The 19768-nt window shown below is 41.5% G+C and overlaps 1 protein-coding gene across 5 annotated transcripts in view; it reads left to right on the forward strand.

Moving 5' to 3' along the window:
• Window positions 1-19768, forward strand: part of ppfia1 (PTPRF interacting protein alpha 1) — a 132368-nt gene that overhangs the window by 60054 nt on the left and 52546 nt on the right. For 3 of the 5 annotated variants that reach the window (XM_084059162.1, XM_084059165.1, XM_084059164.1), the window contains exons 8-15: window positions 1464-1610; window positions 3868-4002; window positions 10162-10245; window positions 10785-10916; window positions 12562-12624; window positions 14756-14835; window positions 15500-15671; window positions 18572-18804. In XM_084059162.1, coding sequence (XP_083915288.1) covers window positions 1464-1610; window positions 3868-4002; window positions 10162-10245; window positions 10785-10916; window positions 12562-12624; window positions 14756-14835; window positions 15500-15671; window positions 18572-18804 — 1046 coding nt within the window. Of the gene's footprint in view, window positions 1-1463; window positions 1611-3867; window positions 4003-10161; window positions 10246-10784; window positions 10917-12561; window positions 12625-14755; window positions 14836-15499; window positions 15672-18565; window positions 18805-19768 lie in introns of all 5 variants that reach the window. The other 2 variants (XM_084059163.1, XM_084059166.1) reach the window with 1 other exon arrangement.

Genomic DNA, 19768 nt, shown 5'->3' on the forward strand with positions numbered 1-19768 from the left:
TATTGCTCCTGTGAAAAGCCGGCCTCATTTTGGAAAAGAATGACGTTGCTTTATCACTGCGTAATATTATTTTCTGTGTGCGTTTACTCATGACACAAACAGCTGTTTAAATTAATACCAATTAATCACACAAAATACAAACTCCTGGTATGTAAGAACATTTATTCTGATGTAGCAGACACAGGACATGTACCTGTGGAGTTGGGTTTTGTTTATAAGCATTATGACATGTATATTAAATGGATAATATGCGTTTGGCCATACTGTGTGTGTGTGTGTGTGTGTGTGTGTGTGCGGTGCGCGCTCCGAATCAGTTTCCATTCTTGAAGTGGCCTGCACCTTAGAGGAAGCTTTTCAAGTTTTATTAGAAAACACCATTGCATAACAGTATGAATTATGATGTTTTCTTACAATTCAAGAGATTTATGACGTCATTAAATACCAGCTGCTCCTCCATACCATCACAGAACGTATAGGTTATAGGTGTAATCTACTTGTGTTTATCTTTGGCAGCCTAGGACATGTACATAGGTTGGTTGTAAGAGGCTTCCAACAACTTGCAATGCTAAAAAATGCAGCTAAATGACTTGCACAATTCTGTGCAATCTCTTCTATCGGTAGCAAAGACCCCTGAAGCGGTGTTGATTTCATCGACTAAAACTATGACGAAAAATGTTTTTCACTGACAAAAACGAAATAAAAACGAAGCTACGACGTCTAAAACTAAGACTAAATATAGTGACAATTTTGTCAACAAATAAAATAAAATGTTAGTGAGGGATCTAGTGGAGAAGAGATCCAGTAGAACTAAGACTAGTGGAGAAGAGATCCAGTAGAACTAAGACTAGTGGAGAAGAGATCCAGTAGAACTAAGACTAGTGGAGAAGAGATCCAGTAGAACTAAGACTAGTGGAGAAGAGATCCAGTAGAACTAAGACTAGTGGAGAAGAGATCCAGTAGAACTAAGACTAGTGGAGAAGAGATCCAGTAGAACTAAGACTAGTGGAGAAGAGATCCAGTAGAACTAAAAAACAAGTCATTTTATGTTTGGTTACGCTCGGGTGTTGCACTCTGAAAATAGCAGATCTACAAGCGCTAGGACTCGTTGTGAGCTTGTAGATCTGCTATTTTCAGCATGCAACCAAGTGTAAAATCAGCCATTACGACACCATCAAGGCACCGCCAACATACATTTCAGTCGACTAAATCATCTGTAGATTTAGTCGACTATTATTTGATTCACAAGACTAAAACTAAATCAAAATTTGCTGTCAAAATAAACACTACCCTGAAGTGTGTGTGTGGGTATTTGTCCTGACTGTTGTTTTTACAACACTGTGTAAACATGTGTGTCCTTGTATTGTATCTCTTATGTGGACATAAATACGTTATTAAGTGTGTGTGTGTGTGTGTGTGTGTGTGTGTGTGTGTGTGTGTGTGTGTGTGTGTGTGTGTGTGTGTAGTCCATGGCTCAGAAGGACGACATGGAGGAGAGGATCACCACGCTGGAGAAGCGCTACCTGGCGGCCCAGAGAGAGGCCACCTCCGTCCACGACCTCAACGACAAGCTGGAGAACGAGGTGGCCAACAAGGACTCGCTCTTTAGACAGGTACCACACACACACACACACACACACACACACACACACACACACACAGAGACACACACACACACACACACAGAGACACACACACACACACACACACACACACACACACACACACACACACACACACACACACACACACAGAGACAGACACACACACACACACACACACACACACACACACACACACACACACACACACACACACACACAAGGACTCGCTCTTTAGACAGGAACCACACACACACACACACACACACACACACACACACACAGACACAGAGACACACAGACACAGACACAAACCAAAATGCGATTCATTTTGATTAATTAATTACAAAGCCTCTAATTAATTAGATTCATTTTTTTAATCAAGTCCCAGCCCTAGTTTTTTGTTTATTTGGGCTTCTTTCCTATAAACCAGTGGTTCATTCATGTCAAGGACCCCTAAATCAATGAATTCATGTATTTGTCCGCAGACCGCCGTCTGAAAATATGTTTTGCCAGGGACCCCTATAGAAGATTTGTGTTACAATGTTTCAAAACATGTATGTTAGAACATCATCACGTTAGCACGTTCACAGTCCAAGTAAGGCTGTGTTACATCACGGAGGAAGAAAAGATTGTTGTACGATGGAGATCGGCAACAATGTAGACCCTGTCTAAGTGTTAAATAGCTCTATATTCTAGGGGTGTCACGATTCACTTACCTCACGATTCGATTCAAAATCGATTCCTAGGGTGCCGATTCGATTAAAATTGCGATTCTGCGATTAATTGATATTTGATTCGATTCTGTGATTTATTGCGATTTTCTACCCCAAATCACTTTGCTTTAATTATACTAGAACATTTTAAAACAATTCTGAACAATATAAACCATGAAAAGTTGAATCATACACTTCAATGCAGCCAGATCATGTCAGTCAGTCTTTCTGACATTGATATCAGACAAAGTGCCAGTGAAAAAGGTACTAACTTATAACAAAAATAATACAAAATCAATTTAAAAAATCAATTTTTAATATTTTGAATCGATTTTAAAATCGTGGCATTAAGAATCGCGATTTATTCATGAATCGATTGTTTTTGACAGGCCTATTATATTCTGATAGTACTCAATCATTGCTATAGATTGTTTGTTCAGTAACAGGAGTCTCCATGTCTCTCCAGTTCTTTATTAAACAGAACATGCATTTTCAAGTCAGGATACCAATTTTATCCAATCAGGATAGAGAACTCAAGACAGGATACAAGTGAAATTGGAAGTGATGACACAAAGAAATGAGCAGATACTGATGTCGTTTTTGTTGACACCAGTCACAAGGAGGTTCTGATTCTGTGTCTTTGATCTCTACATGAACCAGGCTTACCAAGATAAACATTCTAAGTACCAACCTCTACTGAGAATCATAACAAACCTTATGGGTACAGATGCAGATTGTCTGTACTCATATTTGGAAGCCTGGGCCATGTATGTATATAAGCTAGCCACGAGTGGCCTGACAATCACTGGCATGACAAAGAGCAAAGCCAAACGATTAGCAAAATATTGCTCTGTTTCAGCTGTTACAGTCAGTGTGTCTGTGTGGAGGAGAAGGTGTCATGTATATCCTTAGGGCAGTGGTTCTCAAACTTTTTCATGTCAAGGACCCCCAAATTGACACTTATTAGTTCGCGGACCCCCATTTCAAAAGATATGCCAGGGACCCCCATAAGAGAAGATTTCTTACGGCTCTAGCAGTGATTCTCAACCATTTTAATTTCAAGGACCCCCCAGTTTGACATGCATTAGGGCTACAGACCCCCATTTAATGGCATTTCTATCACTTGGACCGCAATTTATATTGTAAAATCTATGTCAATATAACTCTGAGAGTGTACAAATGGAACCAAATGGACCCGTTAGGGTCCATTTGGTTCCATTTGTACACTCTCAGAGTTACAGACCCATAAGGGTCCATTTAGTGCCTAATCTATCATTTAGCTGGGGACCCCCTGGAACTCCCTCAAGGACCCCTGGGGGTCCCCGGACCCCACTTTGAGAACCAATGCCTTAGGGACCATGAACTATCAACCCTGTTATATTTGTTTTCCCAAAAATAATGTGTGTGTGTGTGTGTGTGTGTGTGTGTGTGTGTGTGTGTGTGTGTGTGTGTGTGTGTGTGTGTGTGTGTGTGTGTGTGTGTGTGTGTGTGTGTGTGTGTGTGTGTGTGTGTGTGTGTGTGTGTGTGTGTGTGTGTGTGTGTGTGTGTGTCAGACGGAGGACAGGAACCGGCAGCTCCAGGAGAAGCTGGACCTGGCTGAGCAGAAGCTGCAACAGACGATCCGGAAGGCTGAGACCCTTCCTGAGGTAGAGGCTGAGCTGGCCCAGAGGGTGGCTGCCCTCACCAAGGTACTTTATATACCCTTTATATACCCCTAACCCTCACCAAGGTACTTTATATACCCCTAGCCCTCACCAAGGTACTTTATATACCCCTAACCCTCACCAAGGTACTTTATATACCCCTAGCCCTCACCAAGGTACTTTATATACCCCTAACCCTCACCAAGGTACTTTATATACCCCTAACCCTCACCAAGGTACTTTATATACCCCTAACCCTCACCAAGGTACTTTATATACCCTTTATATACCCCTAACCCTCACCAAGGTACTTTATATACCCTTTATATACCCTTTATATACCCTTTATATACCCCTAACCTTCACCAAGGTACTTTATATACCCTTTATATAACCCTATGTAAATGTATTTAGCTGTGACCCCCATCTAAATGGTGCATTTATAAAGCGCTTTCATCCAAAGCGCTTTACATAGATTGTGCATGACATTCACCCATTCACACACACATTCACACACACACACACACACACACACACACACACACACACACACACACACACACACACACAGACACACACACACACACACACACACACACACACACACACACACAATTAGTATAATGAGACGTAGTAACAGTGAGGGAGGAAACTAAGCCCCTCTGGGGGGGCTTTTTGTGTCATCCTTTTAGCGTAGGTGTTTCTTTCTTCTAACTGTACCGCTGTGCTGTTTCAAACTGCTGACACTCTAACTTTACTGTTAGTCTAGTTTTAGTCGACTAAAATCTCATAAGATTTTAGTCGACAGTTGACTTAGTCGACTAAAATCTCATAAGATTTTAGTCGACAACAGTTGATTTAGTCGACTAAAATGTATGTTGGCGGTGCCTTGATGGCGTCGTATTGCCTGATTTTACACTCGGTCGCATGCTGAAAATAGCAGATCTACAAGCTCACAACACGTTGCAGCGCGACGCGTTGTGAGCTTGTAGATCTGCTATTTTCAGAGCACAACACCTGAACGCAACCAAACATAGTTGTCTTAGTTCTACTGGATCTCTTCTCCACTAGATCCCTCACTAACATTTTAGTCTAGTTTTTATTTGTTGACGAAATGTAGTCTTAGTTTTAGTCATGATAGCTTAGTTTTTATCTAGTTTTTGTCAGTGAGAAAAGGAAAACGATGAAAAATCTTAACAGAGTGAAAAGTGAATTGGCGCTAACTGCGCACTCACACACACACACACACACACACACACACACACACACACACACACACACACACACACACACACACACACACACACACACACACACAGAGTTCTGTTGTCGGCACTATAAGGTTTATTTCCCTCTCTGCCGTGTGGTGGTCGTCATGTCCCTGAGGAAGCTGGCGAGGAAAGTGATTGTTTAGGTTGACTCCGTATCCCCCGCAGTGAGCTATTCTTAGAGCGTTTGGCTCCGGCCTCCAGGTCCATTTATAGTTTGTCTGGGACAAGACCCACTGAACCCACGCTTTTGGTCCAAGCGTGCCTTCATTAGCCCTGAAAGCCAAGGGCCAGCTGCTGGACAAAGTACTCCACTCCCAGTAAAGTATAGAGAGATACAGTACTCCCTCGTACAAGCTTGTAGATCTGCTATTTTTGAATAATTATGAAAATGTGTGCAAATCTTTGAATATATATTGTTTTAAAGCGAACATTTTTAACTAAAGTCTTTGCTTCTGTGGGGTCCCTGGAACAAAACATTTTGAGATGGGGGTCATTGACATGAAAAAGTGTCAACTTTGAGTCTCCTACCGGATATATTGTTGTCTCGGGAATGCGACAAAAACTTAAAATCACTCCATGAATTCAAGGCTTCATGGGCTGTGTAATCGATAGAAAAACATTATTTTTTGGGGTGAACTATTCCTTTAACACATTGACTGCCAATTGCGTAGAGCTACGCGAACCTATTTAAAGCCGCCACGTAGACCTACGCGAAGTGGTCTTTTTTTTTTTTTTCACTCGCAGGTTCACATTGCATTGTAGGCCTCGTTCGACACGACACATTTCATTGTAGCACCACCGGAAACGGAATTATCCGGGATCCGTTTTTTCCGATCCCATCCGCTTCCTGTCTAGAACGAAACCTAAAAGTCGATTATCTCTGTTGTTGTTTTTCTCCTCGCTGATCGCTGTTTAGCGTTCACCGCTGTAGCTTCAAGATGGCGGATTGCAAATCGAAGCGGGTCTTCACTGTTCGTCTCACACAGATCCCCTGTGTGTTTAGAACCAAATGAACGCGCAATTTTAACGGATTTAACTGTGTCTGTGGCGACGTGAAGAAAACAAAAAAACAACAATCAAGCCGCACAAAGTGCTTTAGTATTTGCAGATTTGCAAATACAGTATATTATATATATTGCAAATACAGTATATATAGTATTTGCAGATTTGCATTTGCAGAAGTATTTGCAGACTTTTAGTTATGTGTTGGATGTCTGCCTAGCTGCAACAGTTCACACACGCGCACGCACGCACGCGCACACGTCTCTCCCCACAACCATGAGAAGTTGATGTTTAAGCTGTTTGAGCGAAGCTGTGTGTGCTAATAACACAACCTAGATTAGACGCACACACACACACACACACACACACACGACCCGTCACAGACTCACAGCACACACGCACGCGTCATCAAATATTTGATTATTGTCTCAGGAGGAATGTGTGGAATTCCAGTCTTCATGGAGTGAGTGATTGATATAGATTAGAGACACAGTGCTACAGCTCGTTATGTAAGAGATGGGTGGAGTGACAAATAAAGGAGAGAAATATTCATGGAAATGAAACCAGATCCTCTTTCTGGCTCCGTATTGTTTCTAGACAACTATTTATACACACTCATCATAATTAACCAGGTTGCCAGGTTCTAGAGTGTTCCCATGTCCGTATCCCCCTATACTTAGAGACCCTGAGAGTACATGTACTGTACAGCTACTCGGCCTGAACAATTCATAGAAAAATACTCAAGTTAACAATATGAACTACTGCAATTTACCAGTTGAAGATGCTGCACTTAATTGTATAAAAGATAGCGGTGTCCACTATGGGCTTCTAGAGGCCGCTGGAGCTCACAGTGTGACACGATGCGACGCATTGTGAGCTTGTAGATCGGCTATTTTAAACAAAAAAGTTTTTTTTTTTAACCCATTGAGACCTGAAGCCGATTCTACATGTCTCCTAAATCTCAACAGTTTTCTGAAAAACGTATGTTTCTATATCAGTGGTGCTCAATCTTTTTCATGTCAAGGACCCCCAAAATGATATGTATTTGGCCGCGGACCCCCATCAAAATATTTTGTTCCAGGGACCCCCCAGAAGCAACGATTTGAGTTCAAAATGTTCGTTTTAAAAATATATATATTCAAAGATTTGCACACATTTTCACGATTTTTCAAAAATAGCAGATCTACAAGCTCATAGCGCGGCACTCAGTGCCGTGCTATGAGCTTTTAAATAGCCCAAAGTGTAAAATAATTCTTTTTAGCTCAGATCTAAAAATGACACAGTTCCAGGTCTTAATGGGTTAGTATGTGAGTACTTTCACCACCACTGCTTCTCTATCACAAAACTGACAACGTTTTGTGGCGAGTGACGTGGTGGTGCATCAGGGGGGACGGGACGGGCGGGGGACGGGTGTAAATTAGGCATAACACTAACAGGAAATGCCAGGAAACCCTGCCCATCAGAACTGCTGCCACGCTCGTTCTCATCTCTGTTCCTTTTAACCATTTGAACCCCAGTGTCTCTGTTCTTCAAAGCGCTGAGCTTGTAGATCGGCTACTGTTGGTGAAGACAGTTTTTGTAGGGGGGGAAAAGCGGTCCGGACCTAGTATAGAACCCTTGGGGGACCCCGGATAACTGAAGTGTGGTATATAGACGGATTTCCGCGCGACGTCATCACAGAGCAGAATGCGCAATCTGCGCATGCTCGGGGGAAACGAATTGTTGCGCCGTTCACTCTGTTGTTATGTTCGGGAGTTAGATAGCCATAATTCTGCTATTATAGGCATAATAGGCATAATGCTGCTATTATATACAAACAGATCCAACTTCCGACAAATCATTTTTATTGAGTAAACAAGGTATTACAAACTGCATAATTTAATCTACTTTTATGAATGGACATTTGACCAGAGCTGCTGCGGGTAATGGCGCCCTCTATAGGCTTACCCCTCCTCTGCGCGGTCATATCCTCTAACAGGAAACCCGTCTATAAGGTGTTTAAATCGTAACTGTGTTTTATTATGTGTTTTTAACCACTTTTAACCTGCTGTCCCTATGTTGACCATGTGACATGTTAGGGGAACATGTTCAAACTTGCTGATTTACAAGCTTTCAGACTATTTTTGTATTATTTTGATATATTTTTCATATGAAGAAGTATTAAGTGGTTAAAACGAGGAGTTGTACTGGATTACTTCCTGTTTAAAATTACTAGTATTTAAGTAACACTAGTAGTAGTAAGTATTCAAAAGTACAAATGGCCATGTACATTTTCTTTGACATGTCCACGCCCAAATAAAAACCTTTACCATAAACTTTATTAAAAAAAAGATCAATCATAGTGAAAATAGCAGATCTGCAAGCTCACATTGTGGGCGACCACATAAATGCCACATCTCCGGTTCGATTCCTTCACAAAAGAAGGAAAACAATCCCTACTAAATATTCTTTTTGTTTAAATAACGGCGATCCCAGAATGCTCTGTGCTGTGGTCTGTGTCCCACGACTATATGTGTCTGACCCAGAATGTCAGTCTCAGAATGATGGATAGATGATAGCCATGGTTCACATGACGCTTGTTTACAAGCGTCATGGTGCCATGTCCCCCAGGTTTATAGCGGTGTTCGATTTTTGTTACAGTGCCAACTCTCACATGTACATAAACGTTCAGATTTCAAATATAAAGTGCTTACCCCCGAGCCACGGATGTTACAAGGCGATGCGGACCGCGATAAGTACCCGTACCTCCCGTATTGTTCAATAACAAGCATTTTAATCCGATCGCCGGCCATTCTCTCCAAATTGTCTCCGATACTTCCAACCATGCGACACTAATGGTTGGGAGGTGTATTGCACTCTGATACATTACAAAAAAAAAAAAAAAAAAAGGAAATGGCCGGCGATGGGATTAAAATGCTGTTTATTGAACAATACGGGGGATATGGGTACTTAATGTGGTCCGCATCGCCTTGTAACATCCGTGGCTCATGGGTAAACACTTTATATTTGAAATGTGAACGTTTATGTACATGTGAGAGTTGGCAAAATGTAAACAAATGGAACACCGCTCTAAACCAGGGGGACGTGGCACCATGACTGTCATGTTTCAGGGTTAGATAGATGAGTGCCCGTGTTCGGGGGAAGGGAGGCCGGACGGGGAGGGTCATATTAGTCATAGCGCGTACTCGTACAGGCTGGGGGGGGGGGGGGGGTGGAGCCTGTCAACGGGGAGTGTTGGGCGGGAGGAGGAGTAGGACGAAGGCTCTATGTCATCGGTTCTCAAAGTGGGGTCCGGGGACCCCCAGGGGTACTTGAGGAGATACCAGGGGGTCCCCAGCTAAATGATTTATAAGAACCAAATGGACCCTTATGGGTCTGTAACTCTGAGAGTGTACAAATGGAACCAAATGGACCCGTAGCTTAAATGCATGTAACTTACATTACAATGGTTGAGAATCACTGCTAGAGCTGTAAAAATCTTCTCTCATGGGGGTCCCTGGCTTATCTTTACAAATGGGGGTCCGGGGGTTATAAGTGTCAATTTGGGGGTCCTTGACATGAAAAAGTTTGAGAACCACCGCTCTATGTCCTCCTCCTGGTGGGGGCTCCTCACTGGCAGGTGAGTCAGTAGGATACAACAGCAGTGACAACACAGACGCGTGTGTGTGTGTGTGTGTGTGTGTGTGTGTGTGTGTGTGTGTGTGTGTGTGTGTGTGCGTGTGCGTGGAGGAATTCATTGGCAATAACGACCGAATTGGGGAGAAAAAAAGATGCTAGAAAGCTAAACAGAATGGGTTCAATTTCTGACCCTTGTTTAGCTGTGTGTGAAGGAGTGGGCTGGGGGGGGGGGTGCGTGGGAACAGCAGAGGGTAGTGGGCTCGTGGTTGTATCAGGGGTTTGACCGTTCCCCTTTGTCGTGTGTCCTGTACAGGCAGAGGAGCGTCATGGCAACGTAGAGGAGGGGCTACGGCAGATGGAGGCCCAGCTGGAGGAGAAGAACCAGGAGCTGCTCAGGGTGAGATGGAGGGATGAGAGGAGAGGAGAGGAGAGGAGAGGAGAGGAGAGGGAGAGAAATGTTTTGACTCAGGTTGACTTCTTCCTCTTCCGTTGTCCTGGTGTTTGAGGCATACATTCCGTATACGTTCCTATGTGTTATTCACCAATAGTGATTTTTAGCATTCGACTTATTCGACCTATAAGTATTCGATTAATCGATTTGATTATTAAAATTTAAAGGGCAAAAAAAAAGGGCATTGACGACTCGACTCAAGGAATGCGAGTCGACGTCGGGCTCCTCGCCCGACGCGTCGACTTTTAGGGGACAGCCCTGCCCTAACCTCACATACTACAGTATGAAATGATTTGACAACAATCAACCATGAATGGATTAGGAAAACTACCAACACCAGAGCTCACAGCTGTGTGTCTGCTGTAGAAAAGTCTTACCAAAAAAAAAAAATCTTACCAAAAAATCTTACCAAAAAAAAACGATTTTGATGTACAGCAGTCGAATATTCGATTGTTCTGTTAATGTCCTACCTCTGGGTGTTTTAGGCGCGCCAGAGGGAGAAGATGAACGAGGAGCACAACAGGCGTCTGTCAGAGACCGTGGACAAGCTGCTGTCAGAGTCCAACGAGAGACTACAGCTCCACCTAAAGGAGAGGATGTCTGCTCTGGAGGACAAGGTGAGAGACACGGACACAGGACTACACCATAGATCCATACATGGGCAACTGGCGGCCCACAGGTTAATGTCGGAATATATATATATTCATATATATTATTGATTTCAGCTGTTACAATTCCAAACATGCAATCATGACCCGCTTTAATTACTTCAATCTATTAGTTTAATGACTTTTTTATGTCCAATGTATTTGTATTTCATAAAGTTAACTTAAGTATAACTAAATGCATTTGAAATTAAATAAAAATGATACTTTTGAGGATTCCAATTAAAAAATACCCAAAAAAGAATTCAGGATTCCAATTTCAAAATACCAAAAAATATGGCGACGCGTTTTGAGCTTGTAGTTCAGCTATTTTTGCTACTTTTGTGTGACATACTAGAATGACGAAGTGTAGCATTCATTTACGAAAAAAAGGTAAACTAGAAAATGTGCTCCTCGGAGCACAGGTCTCCGCCAGTACTGTTCCTGATTAATCCTGTCTTACCTATTTATATTACATATTGTCACGTGTCACTTGACCAATGTTAGCTTGGCTTCAAAAAATATAAATGATTTTTTGAAGCACATTTGCTATTTATAGGATTTTATGTCATCATGCGTCTCGCTAGCCAATCAAAGCATTGGTGACAACATATTGTCACGTGTCACGTGAAGCCTGACCAATGTTAGCTTGGCTGAGACGGACGGAGACGAAAACATACTCTCCACCTCTGGCGGAGACAAATATGTCAGTAATTAGGTTTCTGCCCGACGGCAATAATAATATGTAATGTGGGCCTCTGGAGTGAGTGTGTAAATATAGTGGCCCTCTCCATCATCAAGGTTGCATCAGCCCTGTCATAGATATACTACACTAGCGGTGTACACTGGGGGTCTTCAATGTTTTTTTCAGGCCAAGGACCCCTCAGCTGAGAGAGGTGATGGAGAAGGGACCCCCACTATATACTGTGTACACATTTTCATAGGTTTCATATATACCTTCATAGACCTGTTTGACAGCATGTGTCATCAGTAATGTTATTTCTATCAATATGTTGGATTCATGTTAGTGTGTATTTTCTACTTAAACCCTCAATACTTAGTAAACTTGACCTTTGGCTCTGTACTTGGTCTGTTCATTTTTTCCCTCTACACCAAACATCTCTGCCGAAAATAGCCGATCTACAAGCTCACAACGTGTCGCAGTGCGCGACGTTGTGAGCTTGTAGATCGTTTGTTCTCTTCTCGGCAAATGCAAATGCAAGTGACTCTGAGGATTCCCTAGGGGTCCCGGACCCCCTGTTGAAGACCCATGGTATATTAACTCTTAAACTGACAACTTACATGGTAAAACTGTTGATATTGTAAATTTTTTTATTTTTTTCTCTGTTTATTTTTTAACATTGAAGTGAATGGAGCAGCAACTTTTTGGAAAATGTTATCTCCTGGTTCTTTGTGACGAACGGAAAAACGGAAAAAACAAAATAATAAAGAATAATTTTAGAATAATTTTTATTTTGTTTTTGATAAAAAAATAAAAAAAAACGTTTATAAGCGTTTTTGGCAGGCAATAGCTTAATTCTCAAAAACGTAGGCAGAGAGTTAATATACATGTTGTGCTATATGGTCTAAAGTGTGATTTGGTGCTGTGTGTCCTCAGAATGCCCTCATCAGAGATCTGGACCACACCAAGAAGCTGATAGAGGAGGCTCACCATGAGAAGGTAAGACAGATGGGTTATAACCACTTCAAACCGGGGAACGCATCTGTGTCATTTTAGATGGCTTTGGCTATTCAAAAATAGCAGATATACAAGCTCATAGCTGCTAGATATCTTCTATTTTTGAATAGCCAAATAAATCTTAAAATGACACTGATAAGTTCCAGGCAGTGTTGATTTTTGACAGCAAATTTTGATTTAGTTTTAGTCACCTGAAATGTTTTAGTTTTAGTCGACTAAATCTACAGTTGATTTAGTCGACTAAAATGTATTGTGGCGGTGCCTTGATGGTGTCGTAACGGCTGATTTTACACTTGGTTGCATGCTGAAAATAGCAGATCTACAAGCTCACAACGCGTTGTGAGCTTGTAGATCTGCTATTTTCAGATCGAAACACCCGAGCGCAACCAAATTGTCTTTTAGTTCTACTGGATCTCTTCTCCACTAACATTTTAGTCTAGTTTTTGTTTGTTATATTTAGTCTTAGTTTTAGTCATCATAGCTTAGTTTTTATTTAGTTTTTATTTAGTTTCCGTCAGTGAAAAAAGGTAGTCGACAAAAACATTTTCGTCCACATTTCGTTCAAGTTTAAGTCGACGAAATCAACACTGGTTCCAGGTTTGAATGGGTTAATTTATGAAAAAAAACACAAAGTCAGAATACAGAGATATGAGGTTTCTGCAGCAGTGATGAAGACAGTTGGCCGAGTCTAAACCTTCAGCTCTCAGAGCAGAGACACATGGAGGATTAAACTATTCCATCTGCACACACTTTGCTGGGTGTCGGGTCGGCACCGAGCCCAAAACATTTCAACTCCAAACGCAGTACGCTGTCAGCTTTACAGGAACGCAGCCTTCCTTCCATAACGTTATGCGTCTCATAGCGTTGGTCTGTCGTTGCTTTTACTTTTTTACTTTTATTTGTTTATTTGGACAGGACAATGCATATTAATGGACGTCACATCACGTAAAATACACTGGATTTAGCAAAGATGCTAATTTTCATCCGCAGTCCTCACAAAGAAACATAAAACAGACAGACAAACGGTGGAATACATTTGCATGACATTACATAGGGAACACAGCATGAAAATAAACCTAAAACATGATCACACATGGTTGCAGCTTTGGTTTTCAAGCAAACCATCTTTTCAGATTGAATTTAAAAGATGTTAAAGGTAGGGTAAGTGATTTTTGTTGGGTTAAAACAAAAAGTATTTTGTTAAAAGGTTAAAGCACTATATTGTGATAGTAATCATTGCTATAGAGTGTTTGTTCAGTAACAGGAGTCTCCCTGTCTCTCCAGCTCTTTAATAAACAGAAAATACATTTTCCGGTAGGTGTCAAAATCTCAGCCAATCAGGAGAAAGTACCCATTTTTAAGCTTAATTTGTATAGTGTTCCAGTTCCAATTTTGTCTGCTCATTTCTTAGTGTCATCACTTCCAATTTCACTTGTTTAATATATATCCTGATTGGATAAAATTGGAAATGAAACTGAAACTGAAACGAAAATGCATTTTCTGTTTAATAAAGAGGTGGAGAGACAAGGAGACTCCTTTTACTGAACAAACACTCCATAGCAATGAGTACTATCAGAATATAGAGCTATTTAACACTTATTTTAACCAAATCAAATCACTTACCCTACCTTTAATGTAGCACAATCCCTTATACGCAGAGGAAGACCATTCCATGCTACATGGATGCTCCACATCTACCATGTACCTGCAGTTTTCTTTTCTCCACACTTACAAAATGTCTTGATAATATTCATTGTGCCGCCATAGAAACACATTGTAAACATGTTGTGATTCAGGTGAAAATGTGATTTACTTTTTTAAACGTAGTCAAATTATTGTGCTTAATGTTGCATTAGTAGCATTCATTATTATTGATATGAAGTCCTAGTGTGTGTGTGTGTGTGTGTGTGTGTGTGTGTGTGTGTGTGTGTGCGCGCATGTGTGCGTTGGCACACGCACATGTGTGTGTTTGTGTGCGTGCATCTGTGCGTTGGCTGTGTGTGTGTGTGTGTGTGTGTGTGTGTGTGTGTGTGTGTGTGTGTGTGTGTGTGTGTGTGTGTGTGTGTTCATCACATGACATTAAGTTGTGTTTCCAACGTTTCTAATCCTCCAGGAACAACTTCTGATCCAGATTGAGACGATGAGGGCTGAGAACGAACAGGGCAGGAGTAGGAGCAACTCTCTACTGCATGGGTAAGATTTACACCCTCTATGAGCAACTCTCTACTGCATGGGTAAGATTTACACCCTCTATGAGCAACTCTCTACTGCATGGGTAAGATTTACACCCTCTATGAGCAACTCTCTGCTGAATGGGTAAGATTTACACCCTCTCTGTACAAGAGTTTAAGATTAACACCACTCTGAAGACTATTAGTTCCACATATGGCTTCATGGAACTACAGTTTGCGAACCATCTTTAATGTTTTCATTGCAGCGCCTGAGTTAACCCCTTAAGACTGGGAACGCATCTCTGTCATTTTAGATTTATTTGGCTATTCAAAAGTATACAAGCTCAAAATGCGGCACAAAGTGACGCGCTATGAGCTTGTAGATCTGCTATATTTTTTTAAAATCGTGAACATTTTTGCAAATCTTTGAATATATATTTTTAAAGTTTTTTTAAAAAAAAGTAAAGTGATCATTTGTAAGTCAAATCTTTGCTTCTGGGGGATTCTACAAATGTCTTCTAAATCCTTGACAGTTAAAAAAAAACAACGTATTTTAGAGAATCTGTCATCTTATTCAAATCAATTGTTTTGTATGATATGATGGTTTAAATTGATTAGTTAAATTAACTGTTGCGTGTGTGTGTGTGTGTGTGTGTGTGTGTGTGTGTGTGTGTCTCTCTCTCCAGGCGGTCTCACCTGGGCAGCACCCCAGACTTCAGGTACCCGGTGTCGGCCTCCTCCATGATGGAGAGCAACTCGGACCACTACGGAGGGGGGGGCGGGGCCCTGGTGCTCAGGAGACCCCAGAAGGGGCGGGCCGTGGCGCTGCGGGACGAGCCCTCCAAGGTACGTCAGTCAGTTAGTTAGTTGGTTAGTTAATTAGTTAGTACTGTACTAACTGCCAAAACTACTGCCTGTACTAAAATGTACTTAAAGTACCAAAAGTAAAAGTGTTATATAGCAGTTAAATAGCAGATCTACAAGCTCACAACGCGTCGCGATGCGACGCGTTGTGAGCTTGTATATCTGCTATTTTCAAATAGCCTACGGATAAAATAGGGCTGTATTGGTTAATGCATGTTTTATAATGTAATCATTTATATCTGTAACTAGTGACTAAAGTTTTCAAATAATTGTAGTGGAGTAAAAGTATAATATTTGCCTCTGAGATGTAGTGGAGTAGAAGTATAGACAATTGAAAATACTCCAGTAAAGTAAAATTACCTCAAAGTTGTACTTAAGGGTGTGATTGATGATCCTTTGCATATAACAAATATAACATCAAATGATCTTTCAGCCATTATTAATAATGTCATTAACAGTGTACTGTCTGTCTGTCTGTTTGAATAACCATGTGTCCCTCCTCCTCCTCCAATCACCTTCTCAACGCACTGGTTCTCACACCTTGTCATGTCAAGGACCCCCCACATTAAAGGAGTAGTTCACCTCCAAAAAAAATACATACAACATGAAGCTTTGAATTCATGGAGATTTTTTTTTGGGTCTTTGTCGCATTCCTGAGACAATATTTTGATGACTAGCGGAGACTCAATTCTTTCTCTCTCGCTCCCTCTCTCTCTCTCTCTCTCTCTATCTCTCTGTTTCCCCCTCTCTCTCCCTCTCTCTCTCTCGCTCCCTCTCCCTCTCTCTCTCTCTCTCTCTCTCTCTCCCCTCCTAATGACCAGTAAGCTGGTCATCACATTATTGTCTCAGTGAAATGCAACCACAAATAATGTCCATGAATGTAAGGCTTCATGGGGTAAATGTAGTAAATGATAGAAAATGATTTTTTTTTGCGTGAACAACTCCTTTACCTTGAATATGTATTTGGCTGCGGACCCCCCGTCTGAAACGAGTTAGTGCCAGGGACCCCCACTTAACCCATTGAGACCTGAAGCCGATTCTACATGTCTCCTAAATCTCAACAGTTTTATGACAAACGTATGTTTCTATATCAGTGGTGCTCAATCTTTTTCATGTCAAGGACCCCCAAAAAAAATGTTCGCTTTAAAAATATATATATTCAAAGATTTGCACACATTTTCACGAATTTTCAAAAATAGCAGATCTACAAGCTCATAGCGCGGCACTCGGTGCCGCGCTATGAGCTTGTATATCTGCTATTTTTGAATAGCCCAAAGTGTAAAATAATGCTTTTTAGCTCACATCTAAAAATGACACAGTTCCAGGTCTTAATGGGTTAAGATTTGTGATTAAAATGTTTAAAAAAAGATTCCCAAGTTGTTAAACTGATTTTGACTCTATATGAACACATTTTGCTGGGGGGACGGGGGGACGGGGGTCCCCGGACCCCAGTTTGAGAACCACTGCTCCTAACGGTCGACTACTGTCTGACGGTCTCCTTCCTGTCTGTCTTTGTGTGTTTTTTTCCGTCTTGCCTCCGTTGTGGACATCAGAGACATGTAAGTCAAGCTGCTGGGGACACAGACGGTGACATGTGACCCCGTAGTGTAGTGACATCACTTCCTGTTCACTCCCTCCATTCCCTCACACTCCTGCCTGCACTTTAAAGGGCCTTCAAAACCCCTGGGGTCCATTTTGTTCAAATGTTTGTTTGTCTACAAGTTTTGGTTCAAAACTAGAAGGGTATACACACTAGGGGTGGAAAATATCATCGATTCAGCAATTAATTGCGATTCGGAAAAGATTATAAAAAAAACGTTTTCTTTTTTTTAAGATTATTTTTCTATCATATCGCTAATTGCACAGAGCAGCAGCCATATTTTGGTTGGTTATCAGAATATAATATGAATATAATGTCAGCAGTCAGTATTATTTTACAAAAAAGGACTTATTTATTTTCTTGATGGTTTTCTGTATTTGTTGTTGACACATCTCTTCCATTAGTTTTTATTATCAATAAAAGATAATGGAAGTAAATTAATCGCTAATCGCAATTTAATTGAATCGTAGCCCTCGGAATCGAATTGAATCGTCAGGTACCAATTTCCGCCCCTAATAAACACATGGCAGGATGGTAAAGCTAGCGCTGTCCTTATCCTGTCTTTTTTCACTACCGATACGGCAGCCTTAAGTACGGCCCATATTTTTTATAATATAATAATGTATATCTGCAAAGTAACTAGTGACTAAAGTTTTACAATAATTGTAGTGGAGTAAAAGTGCAATATTTGCCTCTGAGATGTAGTGGAGTTGAAGTACTGAAATACTCCAGTAAAGTAAAAATACCTAAAAATGTTACTTAACACATGGGGTGCCAGCATTTTTTCATAACAACTTACGTTGGGTGCCAGCATTCTCCCCATTGACTGCACTTTACTGTTTAAAGCTCTGGAATCCACGACGAGCAAATCCATGTAAAAAAAAAAAAACATCCATTCATTATATAGAGGTCTCATACAATCGGGGGGAAAAAATAAAAACATTCGGAAAACCGTTCCATAGTTGCAGCCAGTTGAAAATAGTCAAAAATAGTCAAAAATAGTCAAAAATACATTGTAAAAAAAAAAGTACACAGGAGCCGAGATACAGGCTTTTGAAGTCATAAGTTAACCAGGAAGTGGATGGGAGTCTAAATATTCGAAAAATGATATCTCCTGTTGCTATGGAGGAAAAAAGAAAAGAAAAAATGGAAAAAAGAAAAAAAATGTTTTTGGCACTCAACAGTTGTAATTGAAAAGAAGTATATATACGGTTTTGGCACCCAATGTGTTAAGTACAGTACTTGAGTAAATATACTTAGTTACTTTACCCCACTGTTTGCGTTGCAGGTGCAGACGCTGAACGAGCAGGAGTGGGAGCGCGTGCAGCAGGCCAACGTTCTGGCCAACGTGGCCCAGGCCTTCGAGAGCGACCTGGAGCTGGACGAGGGCTCGGACCTGGACGACCTGGACGACCGCGAGGCCATGTTCAGCTCCGTGGACCTGCTGTCCCCCGGGGGCCAGGCCGACGCCCAGACCCTGGCCCTCATGCTGCAGGAGCAGCTGGACGCCATCAACAACGAGATCAGGTATAACGGTGGTTTAGAATACTCACAGAGATCAGGTATAACGGTGGTTTAGAATACTCACAGAGATCAGGTATAAACGGTGGTTTAGAATACTCACAGAGATCAGGTATAACGGTGGTTTAGAATACTCACAGAGATCAGGTATAAACGGTGGTTTAGAATACTCACAGAGATCAGGTATAACGGTGGTTTAGAATACTCACAGAGATCAGGTATAAACGGTGGTTTAGAATACTCACAGAGATCAGGTATAAACGGTCGTTTAGAACAGTGGTTTTCAACTTTTTTGCGTCAAGGACCCCTAAATTAACACATATTATACAACAGGTAGTTCCGACCAAGCAATCCGATTGGTTGAAATAGCTTTCTAGCCGTGCTTCAAACCAGCATCATAGCACGGGCCGAATCACATTAATTAATCACTCCGCACTGCAGTCCTCACCTGATTAGACCATATATGGCCCAGCTGTGCTGTGACGTCACGCTGTCCCACGGTATGAAAACAAACAGAGAGTATCCTGACCCACCGCCGGAGAACAAACAGCTACGCAAAATGGACTATGTTGTTACGAAGGTATCGCACGGCAAAAATAGCAGATCTACAAGCTCACAACGCGACGCGTTGTGAGCTTGTAGATCGGCTATTTTCGCACTTCAGTGAGATTTTGGCACTTCAGTGATGCGGTCAGGAACTCGGCTGCGCCTCGTTCCTGACCGCATCACTGGCGTGCCAATAATGACGGTAAAGCACACCCTCTCATGTAATATTGCTTAATTAGCCCACGGACCCCCATTTGAAAAGATATGGCAGGGACTCAACCATTTTGATTTCTTGGGGGTCCCCAATCTACACTTTATCACCATCACTAGTGTTCATTTAACTCTGAGAGTGTACAAATGGAACCAAATGGACCCGTTAGGGTCCATTTGGTTCCATTTGTACACTCAGAGTTACAGACACATA

This window comes from Gymnoscopelus microlampas (assembly GCF_963454915.1).
Source record: "Gymnoscopelus microlampas genome assembly, chromosome: 1".
Taxonomy (NCBI): Eukaryota; Metazoa; Chordata; class Actinopteri; order Myctophiformes; family Myctophidae; genus Gymnoscopelus; species Gymnoscopelus microlampas.